General features: G+C 42.7%; 1 protein-coding gene across 3 annotated transcripts in view; it reads left to right on the top strand.

Moving 5' to 3' along the window:
• Window positions 1–18,965, top strand: part of LOC133441395 (unconventional myosin-Ic-like) — an 80,969-nt gene extending 62,004 nt beyond the window's left edge. For all 3 annotated transcript variants that reach the window (XM_061718635.1, XM_061718636.1, XM_061718637.1), the window contains exons 14-32: window positions 2,520–2,611; window positions 2,742–2,836; window positions 4,617–4,663; window positions 4,784–4,864; window positions 5,348–5,453; window positions 6,367–6,484; window positions 9,980–10,093; window positions 10,606–10,682; window positions 10,793–10,861; window positions 10,972–11,056; window positions 11,282–11,441; window positions 11,545–11,628; window positions 12,370–12,463; window positions 12,544–12,599; window positions 12,678–12,813; window positions 12,974–13,044; window positions 13,146–13,243; window positions 14,198–14,297; window positions 16,432–18,965. In XM_061718635.1, the coding sequence (XP_061574619.1) occupies window positions 2,520–2,611; window positions 2,742–2,836; window positions 4,617–4,663; window positions 4,784–4,864; window positions 5,348–5,453; window positions 6,367–6,484; window positions 9,980–10,093; window positions 10,606–10,682; window positions 10,793–10,861; window positions 10,972–11,056; window positions 11,282–11,441; window positions 11,545–11,628; window positions 12,370–12,463; window positions 12,544–12,599; window positions 12,678–12,813; window positions 12,974–13,044; window positions 13,146–13,243; window positions 14,198–14,297; window positions 16,432–16,458 (1,710 nt within the window). In that variant the 3' untranslated portion in view covers window positions 16,459–18,965. The remainder of the gene's footprint in view (window positions 1–2,519; window positions 2,612–2,741; window positions 2,837–4,616; window positions 4,664–4,783; window positions 4,865–5,347; window positions 5,454–6,366; window positions 6,485–9,979; window positions 10,094–10,605; window positions 10,683–10,792; window positions 10,862–10,971; window positions 11,057–11,281; window positions 11,442–11,544; window positions 11,629–12,369; window positions 12,464–12,543; window positions 12,600–12,677; window positions 12,814–12,973; window positions 13,045–13,145; window positions 13,244–14,197; window positions 14,298–16,431) is intronic.
• The last annotated feature ends 914 nt before the right edge of the window (window positions 18,966–19,879 follow it).

Here is a 19,879-nt window from a genome sequence, read left to right as displayed (position 1 = left end):
GATTTATGGTTCTGCGTTACACCAACGCAGAGCCTACGGTGTAGGTTACGTAACCTACGCCGTAAGGTCTGCGTCGACGTATGCGGCGACGCGCGCCGTACGCCGTACCCTACGCCGTAGGCTCTGCGTCGATTTAACGCAGACCTAAACTCCGGAGCCGGCAGACAGAAATCTCAAAATTTCGGAGCAAATTTCTTAACAGGCGTAGCTACAACTGTTAGATTTCATCTATTAAACCAACATCTTCCTAAATGATTTATTTCAGCCAGCATAATTCTCAACAGAGCTGCGTCCCGGGAGAGAGTTTCTCTCCCGGGACGACGGAGCAGCTTGACCCGGCGGACACGTCTGTTTTCGGGCTGTGAGCTGAGGCTGCTCCCCGGGGGCGGCGGCTATTCTCATCTCCGAAAACATCGGGTCAAATTTCTTAACAGGCGTTATTTGGATAAACTGAGCCCCGGTTGCGGATCTTAAGGTTACCTTTATGCCTGAAAAAATATTAAAACTTAATAAAGTGCCATATTAACAGCGCTACAGCTGAAATTAAAACAGCTTTTGGCTCTCAGCTTCCTGTTCAGGTTAGGGATGAAAACGAGGGGGAGTAGGAGAAATGGGACAGGCCCCTGGGCCAAGTGCCCTAGATCTCAAGTGCCCTAAAATCTCCCCCTTCTTTTTTAGGGGTTAGGGAAGAAAAGAAGTGCGAGTGGAGAAAAGAAGGGCGAGTGAAGAAAAGTAGGGGGAGTATTGAGATTGGGCATTTAGCTGCCGTTGCTGGTTGAATAAAATGAACAAGAATCCGTCAGAGTCTCTTTCTCTGATTTCCTCCTCCTGACTCAGACGTCTGACTCCAACCCCCCAGCTTAGAACCTCGGTGGAATATAAACAGAAAAAGTATCTACTCAGCACGTCTCCACCCACCTCCACCCCTAGTGGAAAAGCGCAAAACCGGGGCGAGTCGAGTCGGGCTAAGTAGGTACTAGTGGAAAAGCGCCATAAGCTGCTGAGTCGGCTGTGTCTGACATCATCACACTACAGGCCACCGATTGGACGTCTGAGTCAAGAGGAGGAAATCAGAGAAAGAGACTCTGACGGATTCTTGTTCAGTTTATTCAACAGGCAATGGCAGCAAAAGTGTGTTTCATGATACAACTCTGAGGGTCAGATGTTCATAAACCTGGTGCTGAGGAGAGAATTAAAAAGGGATCTAGACGGGAGATAAGGAACAACCAGATCTACCAGGAGCTCTGTCTCTTCATAGCTGCTCACGGCTCCAGCTGACTTTTCAGCAGCGCAGAGACAAACTAACAAAAATTAAAAAGCATCGCCGCTTGAATCTTCTCTCGCTCTAATTTTTTAACTTGATATTAGAGATCTGGAGGCTGATGCACACCTAAAAAAACTTGAAAAACAGGTGCGTTGGAGTAGGTAGGAGTGAACAAAGGAAAAAGGGGGGTCTCCCGCACACTGTCAAGTCACTTGCAAAAGACTTTAATAAAGCAAACAAACAACGTTTCGTCTAAACGTTGTTTGTTTGCTTAATTAAAGTCTTTTGCAAGTGACTTGACAGTGTGCGGGAGACCCCCCTTTTTCCTTTTTTAACTTGATATCAAACACAAGCCACAGATCCAGCAGCACATCTATCATCTCCTCCAGGTTCTACATCTTTAGTGTTGTTGTCTTCTCTGTTTAGATCACACAATCAAATACGTCCCAGCAGCTTCAAGTACATCAATCCGACTTCTGCTCCAGCTGAATTGTTATGGAAGAGAAAGTGGCCGAGTTGAGTCGAGCCGAGTAGGTTCTAGTGGAAAAGCGCCATAAGACTGGCATAAAAACCTTTTTATTCAGGAAGGTGTTTTTGAGTTGAGTTTTATGACTTATTATTGTTAGTTTTAACTATGCACTCGGTCTGTGTCTCTGAGATCCTTGGATGAAGAGTGCCTTACAAATAGAATGCATTATTATTATTATTATTATTATTATTATTAACTACAATTAAGATGAGAGAATGCTTGTCCATTTGCAAGTTAGAAAAATATCATATAATGGAGCTTTGAAACCTGTTTAAATCAGTTCAATAATATTTGATCCATTCCTGAAGGAAGATGATAAAAGATGATGAAGCATTACATGCTGCAGATTTGAAACCTTTGTTGTTTGAACTCTTGTTTAGTTTCATTTGGATCTCTGCAGCTTCGCATTTGGGACTGTGATTAAAAAAAAAAAATTTTTAAGGCAGATTTCAATTCAACAAATATTTTTGAACAGAAATATGATTTTTGAAAGTAAGAAGAAAATCATTTTCCCAACCCCAATAAAAAAAATGTCCAAGTCGGTGTATATCTGAAAATATCAGAGTAGATCTTTTAACGCACACGCACTGTTATTTGCAGATGCCTATCCTATAACACACAATAAAAAAAACTCAATATTACTGAATATGTTCTAGGAATGTCATCCAGGCAGTGACATTAACCTTCTTGTTCCTGTAAGACACTAACTCTCTGTTCCAACCCCAGGACGAGGAGTGTCTTCGGCCAGGAGACGCTAGTGACTTCACCTTCCTGGAGAAGCTGGAGAACACTGTTGGAGGACATCCACACTTTGTCACGTTAGTTTCATCCTCTCACATCTAGTTGAATTCCAGTTTCCTTTCAAAGACCTTCAGCAGTTGTTAAGTACTTATTATATGACTGATGTGTGAGGTGTGTGTGTGTGTGTGTGTGTGTGTTTTCCTGCAGTCACAAGCTGGCTGATGGAAAGACTCGAAAGGTAATGGGTCGAGAAGAATTCAGACTGCTGCACTACGCTGGAGAGGTCAACTACAACGTCAACGGTGTGTGTGTGTGTGTGTGTGTGTGTGTGTGTGTGTGTGTGTGTGTGTGTGTGTGTGTGTGTGTGTGTGTGTGTGTGTGTGTGTGTGTGTGTGTGTGTGTGTGTGTGTGTGTGTGTGTGTGTGTGTGTGTGTGTGTGTGTGTGTGTGTGTGTGTGTGTGTTGGTGCGCAGCCAGAGAAGCCCCACCCTGTCTGATGAAGAGAAGCTGCTCAATCCTCAGGTTAAAGGCTGATTTAAGGTTCTGCGTTAAACCAACGCAGAGCCTACGCCGTTGCCGTGACGCCGTGACGCCGTCGTGAACCTTCGGACTTCTCCGCCACTCCATTTCTCCGCGGTGCAGTTCCCCCCAGAGCGCTAGTTCAGTGGTCCTCAACCTTTTTTCAGTGATGTTCCCCCTGTGAAATATTTTTTCAGCCAAGTACCCCCTAACCAGCGCAAAGCACTTTTGGTTGTAAAAAAAAGACCTAAAACATACCACTGTGCCATCAGTAACTGATTTATTAAACATAAAAATATTGCTGCTACGCTTCAACCACGACTCCATCGTTGCTCCAAGTGATTGACAGGTGAAGCCAGGTGATTGACAGGTGAAGCCAGGTGATTGACAGGTTAGGTGGAACCATCCTGGTGTGGGGGAAACTCCACACCAGGACTATTTTCCTCAATTATTTATGAAATATTTATTTTTAAAGGATTTTTGCATGGATGCTACTTTTTAAATATATGTATATTTTAAAATCTACGCGTACCCCCATTTGAGAACCACTGCGCTAGTTGATACTTTTTTTAGCTTCCGTTTTTTTCCAGTCAGAGTGAATCAAAGAGATAAGGACAACTATTGTGCAAAAAAACAAAACAACCCCCCCAAAAAATCACACACACGAAGAAAAGAGCGCTGAAAGTTTACGACTTTTCCATTTAAACCATAATTTGGAATTACTATTTCGTAAACTCAAAGGAAAATAGTATTTATTTAATTAAGAATAATTAATTCTGAATTAAAAAACATCATGTAACTGTGGTCATTGAAATCTCCGGAATAAAGATGAGAGGGATGATCCGGCTTCTTGTTGGCATATATGACAAAATCCAGCGTCCATAATGTCGTTATCACATGATCAGAGTGCACGTTTGTGAAGGCTCCAAACATTACAAGAAATCTGTGCTTATTTCAGTAAAACAATAAAAAATGACATTGTATATGTTTTATAATAGTAGAGATGTTTTGTAGAAGAGTAAAAGTGTGAAAATAACCTGCCTGCAGTCCAGCTGTCATCCACTGAATTCACGTGAACCATTCAGAATTTGTCCAACTGTTAACCAGTCAACCAGTCAACCAACTTATCAAGACAGCATCTTCTCAGTTAGTTACCAAACTGTAGATCACTTTTGGAGGCAAGACATTTTATTGGAGAAAACCATAGTCACCACTGTATTAAAATAATTGTAAACAATAATGCCTGTGGAAATAATTGTCATATAATTTTAATTAACTTAATATAACATCAATATGTCAGAGCCGTACAGAGGAAGTGTTGGTTTTACATACACAGCTATTTAAGATGTAGCGTATTGATACATATGATTAAATCTATTTTAGGAAAAGTGGACTGAGGCAACGCGAATCAATACAAATGTTTCATTGTAAAATTGACTAGATAAACATACATTGAATACATTGAAAAGTGGGATTGGAGCTTGATCTGCAAGTGAAAGGCCAGACTACCGGTGACAGTCTGATCACATGGATTAAAAGTGAAATTGTATCTTCTCTCACTTAGGATTTTTGGACAAGAACAATGATCTACTGTTCAGGAACTTAAAAGAGGTGAGACTGAGTTTATATGAAATCGGAAAAATAGGAATTTTGTCATTTGAAATCATGCACTTCACACATTGTTGTGTTGTGTGGATATCAGAGGTTAAAGTGACTCTTCTGCGTCTCCAGGTGATGTGCATGTCTGAGAACAAGATCTTGAACCAGTGCTTCGACAAGGAGGAGCTGAGTGACAAGAAACGCCCCGACACAGTGAGATATCTTACCGTCTGTGTATCTGGTGTTTCCCACTTAACAATCCCTCCATGCATTCCAGCATACTTTCCCCAGCACAATAAACATTAGTGTGTTTTTTCTCTGCAATGCTGAGTGGGTACTCTGACAGAGAGTCTCTGCAGCTGCCCACGCACTGGGGAATGCCCGTACACTTGCATGACCTCTACACACTTGCACAGACACACACAGATGCACACAGATGCACACAGATGCACAGACACACAGATGCACACAGATGCACAGACACACACAGATGCAGGGTGCTGTCCCAGGCTGCAAAGCCCCGTCCCAGTGTTCCACACTGGTCCCAGTGTTCAGTTGCTCCTGGAGCTCCGCTTAGCTTTCAGCTCTCTCTCACGGCTCTTCTGACTAGCATCCTTGCCCTATCCTTTTTGTTCTCACCATCCCTTCTAAACCAGCTTGTATCTGTATTCTGTCCGTCCCCGTCTGCCCGTCCAGGCAGCCACTCAGTTCAAGGGCAGCCTGGCCAAGCTCATGGAGATCCTGATGTCCAAGGAGCCCTCGTACGTCCGCTGCATCAAGCCCAATGACTCCAAGCAAGCAGGTCAGACTCTTCTGTTTCTCGTTCTTGTTTTAATTAGGATAAATATAGCTGCTCAGGTCTTCAGATAATCTAGTCAACACTTGAAATAAGTATTTAAAAATACATAAAAATATATATTTTTTTAATGAATGAAATTGAAATCCAAAGGGATTACATGTCTAAAGTGAACACCACACTACATTCCATCATCATTTTGTTCTTCAATTGGTATTCAAATTCCATGAATATTGTTACAGATCATGTAAATTCAGCTTTTTGTGGAATTTAATTAAAAAAAAATGTCTTACATGGACTGCACATGCAGAGGTAGAGTTGGATTTTGTGCCGTCATTAATTGAAAGACTAGATTGAACGACTACTTTTTATACCTATTTGTTGAATTTAAGCATTTCTTAATAACAAATGTGATTCTTTAATCTCACGATTATCTTTGAAAGTTTGAATTACTACTGTTTAAATACTCGTGGTTATCATAAATGTGCCTTTCAAACAATAATACGTCATCAGTGTCAATTAAGTATCAACATCTGACTTTTATATTCCTCATTTTTCCAATACGTTAGAGCCAACTTTAAGTGACTGATCTCGTAAACACAATCAAAGCAGCTTTGCATAGTCAAGAAGCTAATATTCCTGCAAACATCATGTACAACATGTGATTTCACTCATTCAAAAGCAAACAGTTAGTTTTGTGCTGCAGTGTAGCTCTCCATGTGCTCATCAGTATATCGCTCCAGCCTTTTCTCTGTCTCCACACTTGCTCTTTTGTTGGTGTCACACTGCTCCACTGTGCTCTGGAACTCCTACTGCTGCTGCTCAACATTCACTTCTTATCTGTGCTCATTTTGCCCAACAGGCTGTGACATTTTTTTACAGTATTATTTGACCCTGATATTCTCCTCCTTTCTCTCAGGACGGTTTGACGAGGTGTTGATTCGTCACCAGGTGAAATATCTGGGACTGATGGAGAATCTGAGGGTGAGAAGAGCTGGATTTGCTTACAGACGGCGTTATGAGGTCTTCCTAGAGAGGTAATTCAGCACTTGCATTTTTTCAACACTTGGCATTTAATCATGCCTAGTTACATGTACAGTGGCTTTTCATAGCTTACACTCGGGGGAAAACACACCGTACACACCGATTGACTGTTCTTTCATTGGGAAGTCTGATGTTTTTTTTTATACAGCCACATAAGACAGAAAAGCTGAAAATTAGGGGTGCCCCGATACCATTTTTTTTCACACCGAGTACGAGTATTTTAATTTGTGTACTCGCCGATACAGAGTACCGATCCGATACTTCTACCACAAATAAATAACTAGGCTAAAAATGCAATTTAAAAATGCAATGAATTGGAAGACAGGTTTTATTTGCAACAGAAATTCAATTTTAAACAAAACTCAGCCGGCCGGGCTTTCCTCCGCGCTTTAGTCTCGTCGCAGGTACATCTACTGCGCATGTGCGGTGCTTCACCTGAAGCCGTCCGTGTGAAACAACATAAACTCAAATCAAATAGAATTTAAAAAACAGGCTAAATGAAATGATGTTACACACTCTTGTACAGTAGGTGGCGGTATGCACCTTAAAGTTGGTTGCGATCCGCCAATAAAACAGAGGAGAAGAAGAAGAAGAAGAAGAAGAAGAAGAAAAAACAATCCCATTGTTACAGTCCAGTTATATAGAGTGATACCCGTGAGTGAGACTGGCAGTGCCGTTTCAGGCAAGATAGTGACAATTAGATCTGTTTCTTTCACCCTTTCTGCTCCCTGGTTTACGCCTGACCTTCGGCTCATGAAAGCCAAAGGCAGGCAGCTTGAGCGGCTTCGCCGTAAAACTGGTCTGTCTGTCCACAAAGAAATGTACAAAGATCACCTTATGCATTACCGGGACTGTATTGCCAAATCCAAATCAAACTACTACTCCAGCATAATCTGTTCAAACGCAGGCAACACCAAGTCACTGTTTTCATTGTTCAACAATATCACCCGTTCCCCAGTCTCTATACCACCCCATCTCTACTCAACTGCCTTCTGTAACTCTCTACTGTCTTTCTTCAACACCAAAATCCTGCAAATCCATCAGGACCTTGATTCTACCTCCCTCAGCGTCACTTCCGATCACCACCCGCCCACCCACCCCTTCTCCTCCTTTGAGCTCCCCACCTTCTCGGAGATCTCTGACCTCATACACAGGTCAAAGCCCACCACATGTCAACTGGACCCCCTCCCGACAGTCCTGGTTAAATCCTGCCTCCCCTCTTTGGTCCCCCTCATTTCTGCCATCATCCACTCCTCTCTCACCACTGGATCTGTTCCTTCATCATTCAAAATTGCTGCAATAACCCCAATCCTGAAAAAACCTGGTGCAGATCCTACCAACTTCAATCATTTCCGTCCTATCTCAAACCTGCCCTTCATTTCCAAGATCCTTGAGAAAATAGTCGCTACACAACTCCAGCACCATTTATCACTTAACAACTTGTATGAACAATTCCAGTCTGGCTTCCGCCCCCTCCATAGCACCCAAACTGCAATTGTAAAAATAACCAACGACCTCCTCATGGCAGCTGATTCTGGTTTACTCACTATCCTCATCCTCCTTGACCTGAGTGCGGCCTTCGACACCATCAGCCACCCCACCCTCCTCAATAGACTTCGCGCCATCGGCATCAACCACACTCCTCTAAACTGGTTCACTTCCTACCTCACAGGCCGCACTCAGTTCATTCAACTTAAATCTTTCACATCCCAGCCTTCCCCTGTCACTTCAGGTGTGCCCCAGGGCTCTGTCCTGGGGCCCCTCCTTTTCATCATCTATCTTCTCCCCCTCGGCAACATCTTCCGTAAGTACAACATTAGCTTTCACTGCTACGCGGATGACACCCAGCTCTACCTCTCCAGTAAGCCCACCTCCACCCTCCCACCTTCGTCCCTCGCTGACTGCCTAACAGATATCAAATCCTGGTTCTCTTCCAACTTCCTCAAATTAAACAGTGACAAAACCGAGGTCCTCCTGAATGGTTCTAAATCAACACTATCCAAAACCGACAGTTTCCCTATACTCATTGACAACTCCACTGTTTCCCCCTCCCCACAGGTCAAGAGTCTGGGTGTCATTCTCGACAGTACCCTATCTTTTCATTCTCATATCAACAACATTACCCGGTCCGCTTATTTCCACCTGCGCAACATCAACCGCCTCCGCCCCTCCCTCACCCCGCACACCACTTCTATTCTCGTGCATAGCCTCGTCACTTCTCGCCTTGATTACTGTAACTCTCTCCTCTCTGGTGTCATTCACAAATTCCTCCACAAACTCCAGTTAGTCCAGAATTCAGCTGCCTGCATCATCTCAAGGACCCAATCCATCAACCACATCACCTCCGTCCTACAACAGCTCCACTGACTTCCAATAAAACACAGAATCGACTTCAAAATCCTTCTCCTAACATTCAAGTCAATCCACAACCTTGCCCCTCCCTACCTGTCGGACCTCCTCCACGTCGCCACGCCCTCACGCACCCTCAGATCCTCCTCCTCCATCCACCTGACTGTTCCACCTGCCCGTCTTGCCACCATGGGGAGCAGAGCATTCAGCCGCTCTGCTCCCCGTCTCTGGAACAGCCTACCACCGGATCTCAGGAACACCACCTCACTCCCTCACTTCAAATTCAAACTGAAAACCCACCTGTTCAGAACTGCCTTCTCCCTCTGACCGCACTTGCACTATGTCGTTGTCGTGGTTTTTTAACTTAATCTGAGTATTTGTTTACCCCCTAGCTTTTATTATTGTGTTACACTGTTTTTAACCATTGTACAGCGGCCTTGAGTGTTTAGAAAGGCACCTTCAAATAAAATGTATTATTATTATTATTTATTAATGTAAGCGGGATGTCAGCAGGGTGGACATATTTCAAAATAAGGGACGACGACAGAAGCAAGACAGACTGCGGGCTGTTGGCGCGGCTAACACGGCTAATGGGCTAACGCGGCTAACCGGCTAACACGGCTAACTGGAATGTAACAATGGGATTGTTTATGTTGTACTGTGAGTTACGTGGAGTGTTTAATAAAGTTCCCTGTGAGTAAGGGTAATACTCAACCGTCCAGTTTGTATAATTAAGGAAGATAGAACAAACTGAAGAATTTACTGAAACATGGAACAGCTGGCTGAGCAGCAGCAGCTCTGTGGCTGCAGACTGACCCGGGGAGCCGTGGGGCGGCTCAACATCTCCCCCTAGCGGCGCTAACCAGTAACTACAAGTATCGGTGCGTGGTATCTGAGACTTTTTGTGAGTACGAGTACGAGTATATGAGGGCAGTATCGGCCCCGATACCGATACCAGTATCGGTATCGGGGCATCCCTACTGAAAATTCTTCCTCTTCAAATGCTAAAACGGGGGAATAAAAATGACTTTGAAGTGAGTGATCACTGGAAGAGGCTTTATTTTTATTTTTTATTTCCAAATAAAATTCCAGCATTGATTTTTGTTTGTGTACTTTGTGTTTGGCTTGCCTGTGTTTAGGTACAAGTCCCTTTGTCCAGATACGTGGCCTAGCTGGCGGGGGAAACTGGCTGACGGTGTGTCCACCCTGGTCAAACATCTGGGATACAAGCCTGAGGAGTACAAGCTGGGCAGGTCAGAGAACAGCTAGGCCATTGTGCATATAGCCTGATTTAAGGTTCTGCGTTAAACCAACACAGAGCCTACGCCGTCACCATGACGCCACAGTGAACCTTCAGACTTCTCCATCACTCCATTTCTCCGCGGTGCAGTACCCCCTAGAGCACTAGTTGATACTTTGTTTAGCTTCCGGCTTTTCTGGTCACAGTGAATCAAAGAGATAAGGACAACTATTGTGCAAAAAACCAAGAGAACCCAAAAAAAAAATCACACACACGAGGAAAAGAGCACTGAAAGTTCACGACTGCTTCAAACCGGAAACCGCGTTGGGTCTGCGTCGCCTCCACGAGTAGTTCCATTTTGCAGGTCAGGCTACGGTGTAGCTACGGAGAGACTCCCGCGTAGCCGCCGTACCCTACGGCGTAGGTTTAACGCAGAACCAGAATTCAGACTTAAGTCTCTTGATACTCATTTTCCTTTGTTCTGCAGATATTTGTATTGTTTGATTTTATGTAATGTCTTGGTAGAACCAAAATCTTCATCCGTTTCCCAAAGACCTTGTTTGCCACCGAGGATGCATTGGAGACCAGAAAACATGGTCTTGGTAAGAGTGGATGAGTTTCGTCAAGACAGATAGTTTGCAAATTATATCTGCAAAACTGGTTGTTTTGCAGATTTAAATGATGTATCTGTTAAATCTTTGTCACCTCACAGCCACAAAACTACAGGCAGGATGGCGAGGCTACCGCCAGAAAACCAGATACCAGAAAATGAGAGTCTCAGGTGAAAAAACTCCTGCCTAGTTGTACCTGATGTTTAATTGTCATGTCTAACTAAATACAAGTTAGTATGTTTACACTGTGTTTACTACATGTGTCTGCTGTCCCGTCCAGCTGTTGCCGTCCAGGCCTGGTGGAGAGGCATCTTGGCGAGGAGGGCGGCCCAGAGCAGGAGACAGGCTGCCGGGACCATTCGCAGGTACTTAATCATTACTTAATCAGAAATGTGTATTACCAACATCTGACTGTAAAATGTCAACACAAGAAACCTGGGTTTGAACTTAACGTCTCCAATGTGTCCACATCTCTCCTCATGTTCGTTTTTAACAGCTATGATGTGGAATATTGCCATCGCCTATTTTGTGTTAACTTTTTTAAAGTCCTAAAGTTATTCTTTATATTGACTTTTATTGATCTTTCTCAGATTTATCAAAGGCTTCATCTATCGCCACAAAGAGCGCTGCCCAGAGAATGAATATTTCCTTGATTATGTTCGCTATTCCTTCTTGATGAAGCTGCGCAGGAATCTGCCCAAAACTGTCTTGGACAAAAGCTGGCCCAAACCTCCAGCTGCTCTCTCAGAGGTGGGAGGAGTGCATGCTTTTCCTGGAATTAAACTCAGATATTTAGATTTTATAATTCAAGGACTCATCACAAGAATTGTCAACACCTTTTTTATGTTGTCAGGCATCAGATCATCTGCGTAAGATGTGCATGCAAAACATGGTGTGGATGTTCTGCAAGAAGATCAATCCTGAGTGGAAACATCAGGTGAGACATTTCCCTGAGTCACTGAGTGTTTACATGGGAAGTTTAATTCCTCTTTAATTCAGAATTAAAGTTAAATCCGATTTAAAATGAGTAAAAATGACCATGTAAACACCTAATTCCGAATGAAAATGGCCATTCCGAATTAAACTTAATTCTGAAGTAAGTGGCTGGTTTATTCCGATTTTAAATCTGAATAGAATAATTCCACGATCATGTCTACACTCATTCCTCTTTAAATTAATCCCGGTCTTTCTTTCTGCTCGTTCCCTCGCCCATCTGTCTCCATGACGCTTATATTCCACTGGGCTGGTTTTCCAAACAAAGTTTCAAGATGGCAGCACGCAGTAAGCGCTGGTCAAGAGCAGAGACCATTTATTTAATAAATAGAAATCATTAAAAGAACACATGGAAACAGGAAACATCAAAATTGTGAGTTTTTCAAAGTTGTAGCGGCTAAGTTAGTTTTTCTTCCGGTAGTTTAACTTCCGGTCCGCCCCCCTATCCAATCAGAACCTTCCCAACCCCCAGACGTGGAGAGGAATTGGAGAAAGACCATCAAACGTGTTTTCCATGTAAACCTCAATTCCGAATTACTATTTCCATGTAAACTCGAAGGAAAATAGTTTAATTCGGAATAATTAATTCAGAATTAAAAAACATCACGTAACCGTGGCACCCTTTTGTAACGTTTCACATGTGCTGCACCGTTTATTTGTCCAACTGTCTCTCTGGTTTGAGTAGATGGAGCAGAAGATGATTGCCAGTGAGCTTTTCAAAGACAAGAAGGACAACTATCCACAGAGTGTGCCTAAACTATTTGTCAGCACAAGGCTCAGTAAGACAGGCATCTTTCTTGCTACAGCACACTTTGTAATGCATACTTGAAAATAATTCAAACTGTTGACCTCTGTTCAGACGGCGACGACATCAACCCCAAGGCACTGGAAGCTCTGGGCAGTGAGAAGATGAAGGTGAGTTCAGCTCTAACCAGAGGAACTGGTCTGAGTTGGTTTGAGCAGGGTGCTAACCTGTGTCCCCTCTGATCCCAGTATGCAGTTCCAGTCACCAAGTACGACAGGAAAGGCTACAAGGCTCGGTCCCGCCAGCTGCTGCTCACCGCTAACACTGCCATCATCATAGAAGAGGGCAAAGTAAAACAGCGCATTGAATATGGAGCCTTGAAAGGTCAGAAACACAAAAGCATTTCTAGAGTTACCATAAATAAATTAAATATGATAATCAGATGAAGAAATGTGCCTGATTAAACATCTTAGATGTAGTTCATTTAAAATGTCTCTGTTAATGCTGCATCACTCCTTTGACAGTAAGGATTGTTTGATTGCAGGCGTGTCGGTCAGCTCCCTCAGTGACGGCGTGTTTGTCCTGCACGTGCCCAGTCATGACAACAAACAAAAGGTGATGCCAAACACATTACACAATTGTTCCTGCAAATTTGGAGATATATTTTTGTGAGTGTGAGAGCAGTTAATGTGTTTCTGATGCTGCTTCCCTTTCAGGGTGACGTGGTTCTGCAGAGTGACCATGTGATTGAGACATTGACCAAGATTGCCATCTGTGCTGACAAAATCAACAGCATTAATATCAGCCAGGGCAGGTGAGGAGCAGCAGGACAGGTCCTGTCCACATATGATTAGAAACATCCCTTCCCTAGATTGTATAAAACAATGGACAAAGCATTAGGTCACATGACCCACTGGTTTGTGAGGAGCCGTTTTGAAGCCTGTTTTTCTTCATATAGGGCGCAATTAGCGTTTGCTCCCAGCTCCTCCAGCCAAACCCTGCTCACATATCTGCAGAGATCAGATGTTGACAGTGAAATACACCGTTTAAAGGAGCTTGAGGCTGTTTTTTTTATTTGCAAAATGTGCTGCAAGTCGGTCCCGATTTTCCCGCGCTGGGCTGCGGATGTGACGTCACATGACGCTGCATGCACGTTCTCCCCGTTCTCCTGTGCCGGCTTCACTGTTGGCTGCAGTACCCCCGACGGCCGCCGTGGTGAAGGGTGGCGATAGAGAGTCTCATTTCTTAAAAGGAGCCTCAAGCTCCTTTAACATGCTGACTCCAGAGTGAAATAAAAAATGCCCGTCGTGTTTGGCCGACACTGGGTTAGTACAAATACAGTAGGTGGTTGCTTTGCTAGTCACGATAGCAGGACGATTACAGATGATGAAGTTATACCTGCAAGTCATTGACAAGTAAATGTAATGCTTTAGATTAATTCTCTTAGCGTGCTACAAAAACATTCATCCCCCTCAGAGTTTCATGGGCATGAAATCACCAGGCTGTAAATATTCAATTACATTTTATTTATATAGCGTCTAATACAACAAAAGTTGTCTCTAGGTGCTTTCCAGAGACCCAGAACATGAACATAAACCCCCGAGCAATTATTCCATAAACAATGGCAGGTAAAAACTCTCCAGCTGGGAACAGACACCAGGATGTTCTGTATACGTGGGCCAACGTTCCACCGTTAAAATGAATCTGTCAAGCTCAGAGTTCCACTTTGTCCACGATTGAATCTCCGTCTGTCACTGTCCCCCGCCAGCATCAATTTTACCGTGAGTCAGGGGAAAGAAGGGATCATAGACTTCACGCCCGGATCAGAACTACTGGTGGCCAAAGCTAAGAACGGACACTTGTCTGTGGTGAGTGGACTTTTTATGAACTGAGTGGAACAGAAATATACTGGTGATTTATGTTTGTTCAAAGTGGCAGAATAGCAGTTTGACAATTAAGGACAAAAATTATTTTCTGACCCCTTACACATGCTATTCTCTCGCTGGTATGTTGCCACAGTTTTTTTTTAGTCATGCTGAGAAATACTTTGATTTATGAATGTAACTGAAATGAAAATGTGAAATGCAAAAACTGCTCTTATCAATGTGAGAGAAAGTTTTACTGTTTTGATTGTTCTGTAGCTTAGAAATCTAGATGTACCACAAGCAGATTAAAATCTGTGAGCACTTTGAGTGTCCAGAAAAGCACAATATAAATTGAATGTATTTTTATTATTATTATTGTTGTTGTTGTAATTATTATTATCAATAATAATAATTATTATTATTATTATTAATAATAATAATAATAATAACTAGACAATTTCCTCGCAGAAATTTTGAGAGTGCCACGGCGGGCTGCTGCCCATTTGTGTACATTGTTGCATTTTGCAAGCAATAGAGGTGAAGGACTCAAAACTAAGTCCGATGACACCACACAGGATTCTCTATGTCAAACCATTCAAAAGTTATCGGAATATCACATATCGGCCAATCAGAAGAGAGGCGGGGCTAATTTGTATATATAATGTACAAATGTATATCTCAACTTTATTTATAAAGCGCTTTAAAACAACCACAGCTGAAACAAAGTGCTGTACATGACAATCAACGATAAAAGACAATAAAAACAATTAAATAAACAAATAAAATTACATAAAACCACTAAAAACAGAGCGAGGTCTCATACTGGGTTAAAAGCCAATGCGTAAAAATGGGTTTTGAGGTCAGTTTTAAAAGCAGACAGTGAGGAGGACTGTCTGATGTGGAGAGGTAAAATGTTCCACAACTTGGGGGCAGCAACAGAGAAGGCTCAGTCCCCTCTGAGCGTTCGTTTGGACCTCGGTACCCCGAGGAGCAGCTGGTCAGCTGACCTGAGGCACTGGGCGGGGGCGTGGGGGTGAAGAAGCTCCGAGAGGTAGGGAGCAGCAAGACCAATTAAATATTTAAAAACAAATAAAAGAATCTTAAAATGGATTCTAAAACGCACAGGCAGCCAGTGGAGGGAGGCCAGTATGGCATGTCCTCCTCCATTGCTATTGCATAGCTATGGAGGAGGAGTGCCTATTGGCGCAGTCGTGGCACTAATAATAATAATTGCTTATGGCAAAGAAATGTCCTCTAATTTAGTTTCATATGTAACTTATCTACAGTTTATCAACACATAATCTATAATGTATATAGCTATAATTGATATAGTTGAGTAGATACACTACAGCCCCGTGAGCTGCCTCAAAGTGTCCATAAAAATACAGTTGCTGAAACGTTTGAATAAATATTTTAAGGAGAATTCTACAGCATGTCTCAAGGCAAATGTAAAAAAGGCTCTAAATAAGAATTAAACAGAAAGTTATGAAACCCAGGGCCGCCGCAAGGGGTGTGAGAACCGTGCGACCGCACCGGGCCTCGCGCCCCAGGGCCTCGCGCTATGGGCCGTTTTTTTTTTTTTTTTTTTTTCAATTTTTTTATTTTTTCAAAAAAAAATGTTTCGTTTTTTTTTTTCGTTTTTTCCCTTATAAATATCAACAGTCACGTTCCATTACAGACCTAAATGTGTACTAGTCTGTGCATATCAATAAATATATGTGCAATGATGCACGTGTCTGTTGTTCAATACAACTGATCAGACCAAGCGCAGACACAAGCTGCTTTGATCCAGACGGTGGAGTGTGGAACAAACACACAAGTCACACAATGTCGACAGAACGAGACAGATTCAGGAAATTTCCATCAGGGAATGAAAAAAGACAAAAACTAAAGAAAATGGAAGAGTTTAATGCCTCTCTGAAAGGCTCGTTTGATACATTTGTTTCATGTATCAGGTCCAGTCCTACATTTCGCACAGGGCCTCGCAAATCTCCCAGGCTGCTCTGATGAAACCTAAACATGATTTAACATAAAGTGTGACTACAGAAATTGGGTTTGTGGTATTATTATGGTTTGTTTTCTGTGGTGACTACCTGCATCTGTTCTGCTGAACTCTGACTTGATGGATTTGTTGCAGACGGCTCCCAGACTGAACTCCAGATGATGCCACTCCCTCCACACATGAACCCCAGGAACCCCAGGAACCCCTAACCTCTCCCTCCTCCAGGGACCCCTAACCTCTCCCTCCCCCAGGAACCCCTAACCTCTCCCTCCTCCAGGGACCCCTAACCTCTCCCCAGGAACCCCTAACCTCTCCCCAGGAACCCCTAACCTCTCCCTCCCCCAGAAACCCCTAACCTCTCCCTCCTCCAAGAACCCCTAACCTCTCCCTCCCCCAGGAACCCCTAACCTCTCCCTCCCCCAGGAACCCCTAACCTCTCCCCAGGAACCCCCTAACCTCTCCCCAGGAACCCCAGGAACCCCTAACCTCTCCCCAGGAAACCCTAACCTCTCCCCAGGAACCCCTCACCTCTCCCTCCTCCGGTCACATGACTGCAGACCTCACTCTGCACAAGCCAACCAGATGCCAGCCGTCATTACTTGGAGGGGCTTATGCTTCCAATTAAAACCCACGAAAACTAATTGATATATTTATGTTTATACATAATATTTTTGAGATTAATACTGTGTCTGATTGAATATTATGATTTTTTTATATATATAATATGATGAGCATTTTACTTGTACCATGCCTGCTTATTGTGCTTTATTTGGGAACATAAAACAGCAATGAGGGAAAAGTTAGACTTGGGGGCAACAAAAGGATGATGGGCATAGGCTTTCTGACACTACTTTTTCTAACTGCAGGCAGATGGCTTTTTAGTGAAGCATAAAAGTGCAGGAATTCAAGCTGATGGCGTATAGGAAAACTGTTGAGAGGTTCAGGGATGAAGAGCAACTTCATCAGACAGTAATGCTTCGGCACACAAAAGGCTGTTGGTGTCAGACTGTAGCTCGCTAAATCTGGATAAATGATCGATTTACTGCTGAAGATATTTTATAAATCTGTCGTTTGTCCAGCTATTGAATGGGAAGTAGGGTTAGAACTACAGCATGTACTGTAAATGCTGCAAAAAAGGTGAATAAAGTATGTGAGATATGTGTGAGGTAAAGGTGAGAGAAAGCTGAAAAGAAAGATGAGAAAGTACAGCAGTCATTTACCTTGACACCTGGGCCTTGTGCCCATTTCCTTGACTAATTTATTTGTAACAACTTGTGACCCTTGAAACTCAGCAAGTGACGAGTAAATGGAACCTGGTCATCAGTGACTGAAAGTTGGACGTACGGCAGCTGAACACACACAAGCTTCAGCTTCAACGTGTGTCTTCATCCTCACGTATCCCTCTGCTCTGCTCCTGCTGTCTCCCCACAGCTCCTGTCTAGCGCCGCTTGTGTACGACCAGAACAGGTTCATTCAGCCAAAAGCTCAATGACAGTTTTTTAATATGGGAAAAATAAAATCCCTTTTTTTACTATTGCTAACCGCCATGACCACTGATTAATTTGTGAGTCAGTTGATGTACTTGGATTTTGCTAAAATGCTTACAAAGGCTTAAGAGTGGTAATTTTTAAATTGAGGTATGTTATATGCATTTTTTTCTTTTTTAAGGAAATAGATTGACATTTTGGATAAAGCCATTTTGCAAATTTAAATAAGGTGTCTGGTGCCAGTCTCGTGTCTGAATGCTAAATAGAAAGACTAGTGAGACCAGCTTTGTGGGAAATGATTACCTCAGCTATGTCCAAAGAAACTTAAATCAATGTGATATATAAAACCCATAAGATCTAGAAATTTTAACTGGCTTAATTTTTAATGTCCAAAACCTGTTGGAATTGTCCTTGCTCTGTTTGGGCTAAGTCAACCATGTTGTATCTGGCTTCACTATGATCAAAAGTATGTTAGCACTTTAGTAAATCCAATGGAGGAGTCAGTGTAGTCCAGGTTTTAGGCCTCCAGTTTTGCAACAAACATCTTTGTCAAGTCTGCAGATGAGACCAAAGTCTAGTTGAGAAAAAGCTCGTATTTACAACTGTTTTGAGTAGTCTCAAAATGTTTGCAGGATATTGGGCTTTTACTTTTCTCTGAGTGCACTCGATGACAGAATGCTTTCTCCTGGCGGCTCGGGGCCGGCCTACGCTACTATACCTACCAGCCAAAGACCCTGTTGATTTATTGTGTTGGTGGTTAATATGATATATCGATCATTTCATTTCTGAATATTATGTTTATTGTTCAAGGGTGATGGAGATGATTATGTACAGGTGTTTTGAGTGATTCAGGTCTGGTGAGATTTAGTTGTGTTAAAGAAGAAAAAAAGCTTTGAATGTTGTGTTAAGCACAGTTGTTCATGTGCATTTGTTAAACGGCAATATCAGATCCTGATGCTCAGAGGAATCATTCTTTGTCAGATCAAAATGTTTGGAACGGCTCCCCCACCCCATCTCTCTTTATAAGCTTTAGTCAATTATTCAAACCAAGTTGAATCTTTATTTACAGATGCACTGCTAATTTTAGTCCTGACTTATTGTTTGCACCAGACCAATGTGTAACTATGACAGCACACAGTAAAAAAAGATTAAAGCAAATAAAAGTACAATATTTAATATCAACTGGCTGATGTGGTTACTTCCTTTGTGTTTAGCTCTATCATGGGTCATGGGTTTGAGAGTTTTTAAGCACTTAGTTTCAGCCGAGATTCTTTCAAGCACTCAAATCCAACATCATGTGTAGAATTCTCATTAAGTGGAAGGATGGAAGGCCTGGGATAGTAAGCTTCAAAACCCCCATCCAGGGCCAAACATCACAAATCCCAACATGTATCCAGAAGGTGGCCCCTAATGATGAACTGTTCAGTGAATGTCTTAGACAGTAGTATTTAGTAAAGTGCTTTTTAAATCAAATAGAATATTTTTATTTTTAATATTGTTATTATTAATGGCAAAAGAGTGATGGAGGCCAACGTCAACCACACCAGACAAGACCCCAATTGCAAAATGTGCAAAGATGCCCCCTATATAATCCAGCACATGGTAGGATGTAAGATACAGGCAGGTGAAGCGCGTAGCTGGTGCTGCTGTAGCTAGGGCTGCTGTAGCTAGGGCTGCTGTAGCTAGTGCCGCTGTAGCTAGTGCCGCTGCAGAGAGATCTGCTGCAGAGAGATCTGTACTGAGTATATTTTGGAAGTCCCAAAGTTTAGATGGGAGATGCCAAGAGTTGCGCGGTAATTCCTGGCAATAGAAAAGTGTTTTTACGTATGAAAGAAGCAGATTGAGCTTTCTTAATACTAATACACTTAATACTGATACAGCTACTGATCAGAAAAAGCTTAAATGTAGTGGAGTTGAAAAGGAAAGGTCAAGGACTGAGAGCAAGAAAAAAAATTAAGAGCAAAAGGAAAATGTTTTGACTTTTTTTGTTGTAGTTTTGCCGCAATCATCATGGAGAGCGGGAGATGCCCAAGAGGTTGGACTGGACAAACTTGTAGTGTAGCGCTGACAGCAAATAGCAGAAGTATGGCTTCTTC

This window comes from Cololabis saira, chromosome 4 (assembly GCF_033807715.1).
Source record: "Cololabis saira isolate AMF1-May2022 chromosome 4, fColSai1.1, whole genome shotgun sequence".
Lineage (NCBI taxonomy): Eukaryota > Metazoa > Chordata > Actinopteri > Beloniformes > Belonidae > Cololabis > Cololabis saira.
The sequence above is the reverse complement of the archived record's forward strand: the minus strand, read 5'-3'. Positions and strand labels throughout refer to the sequence as shown.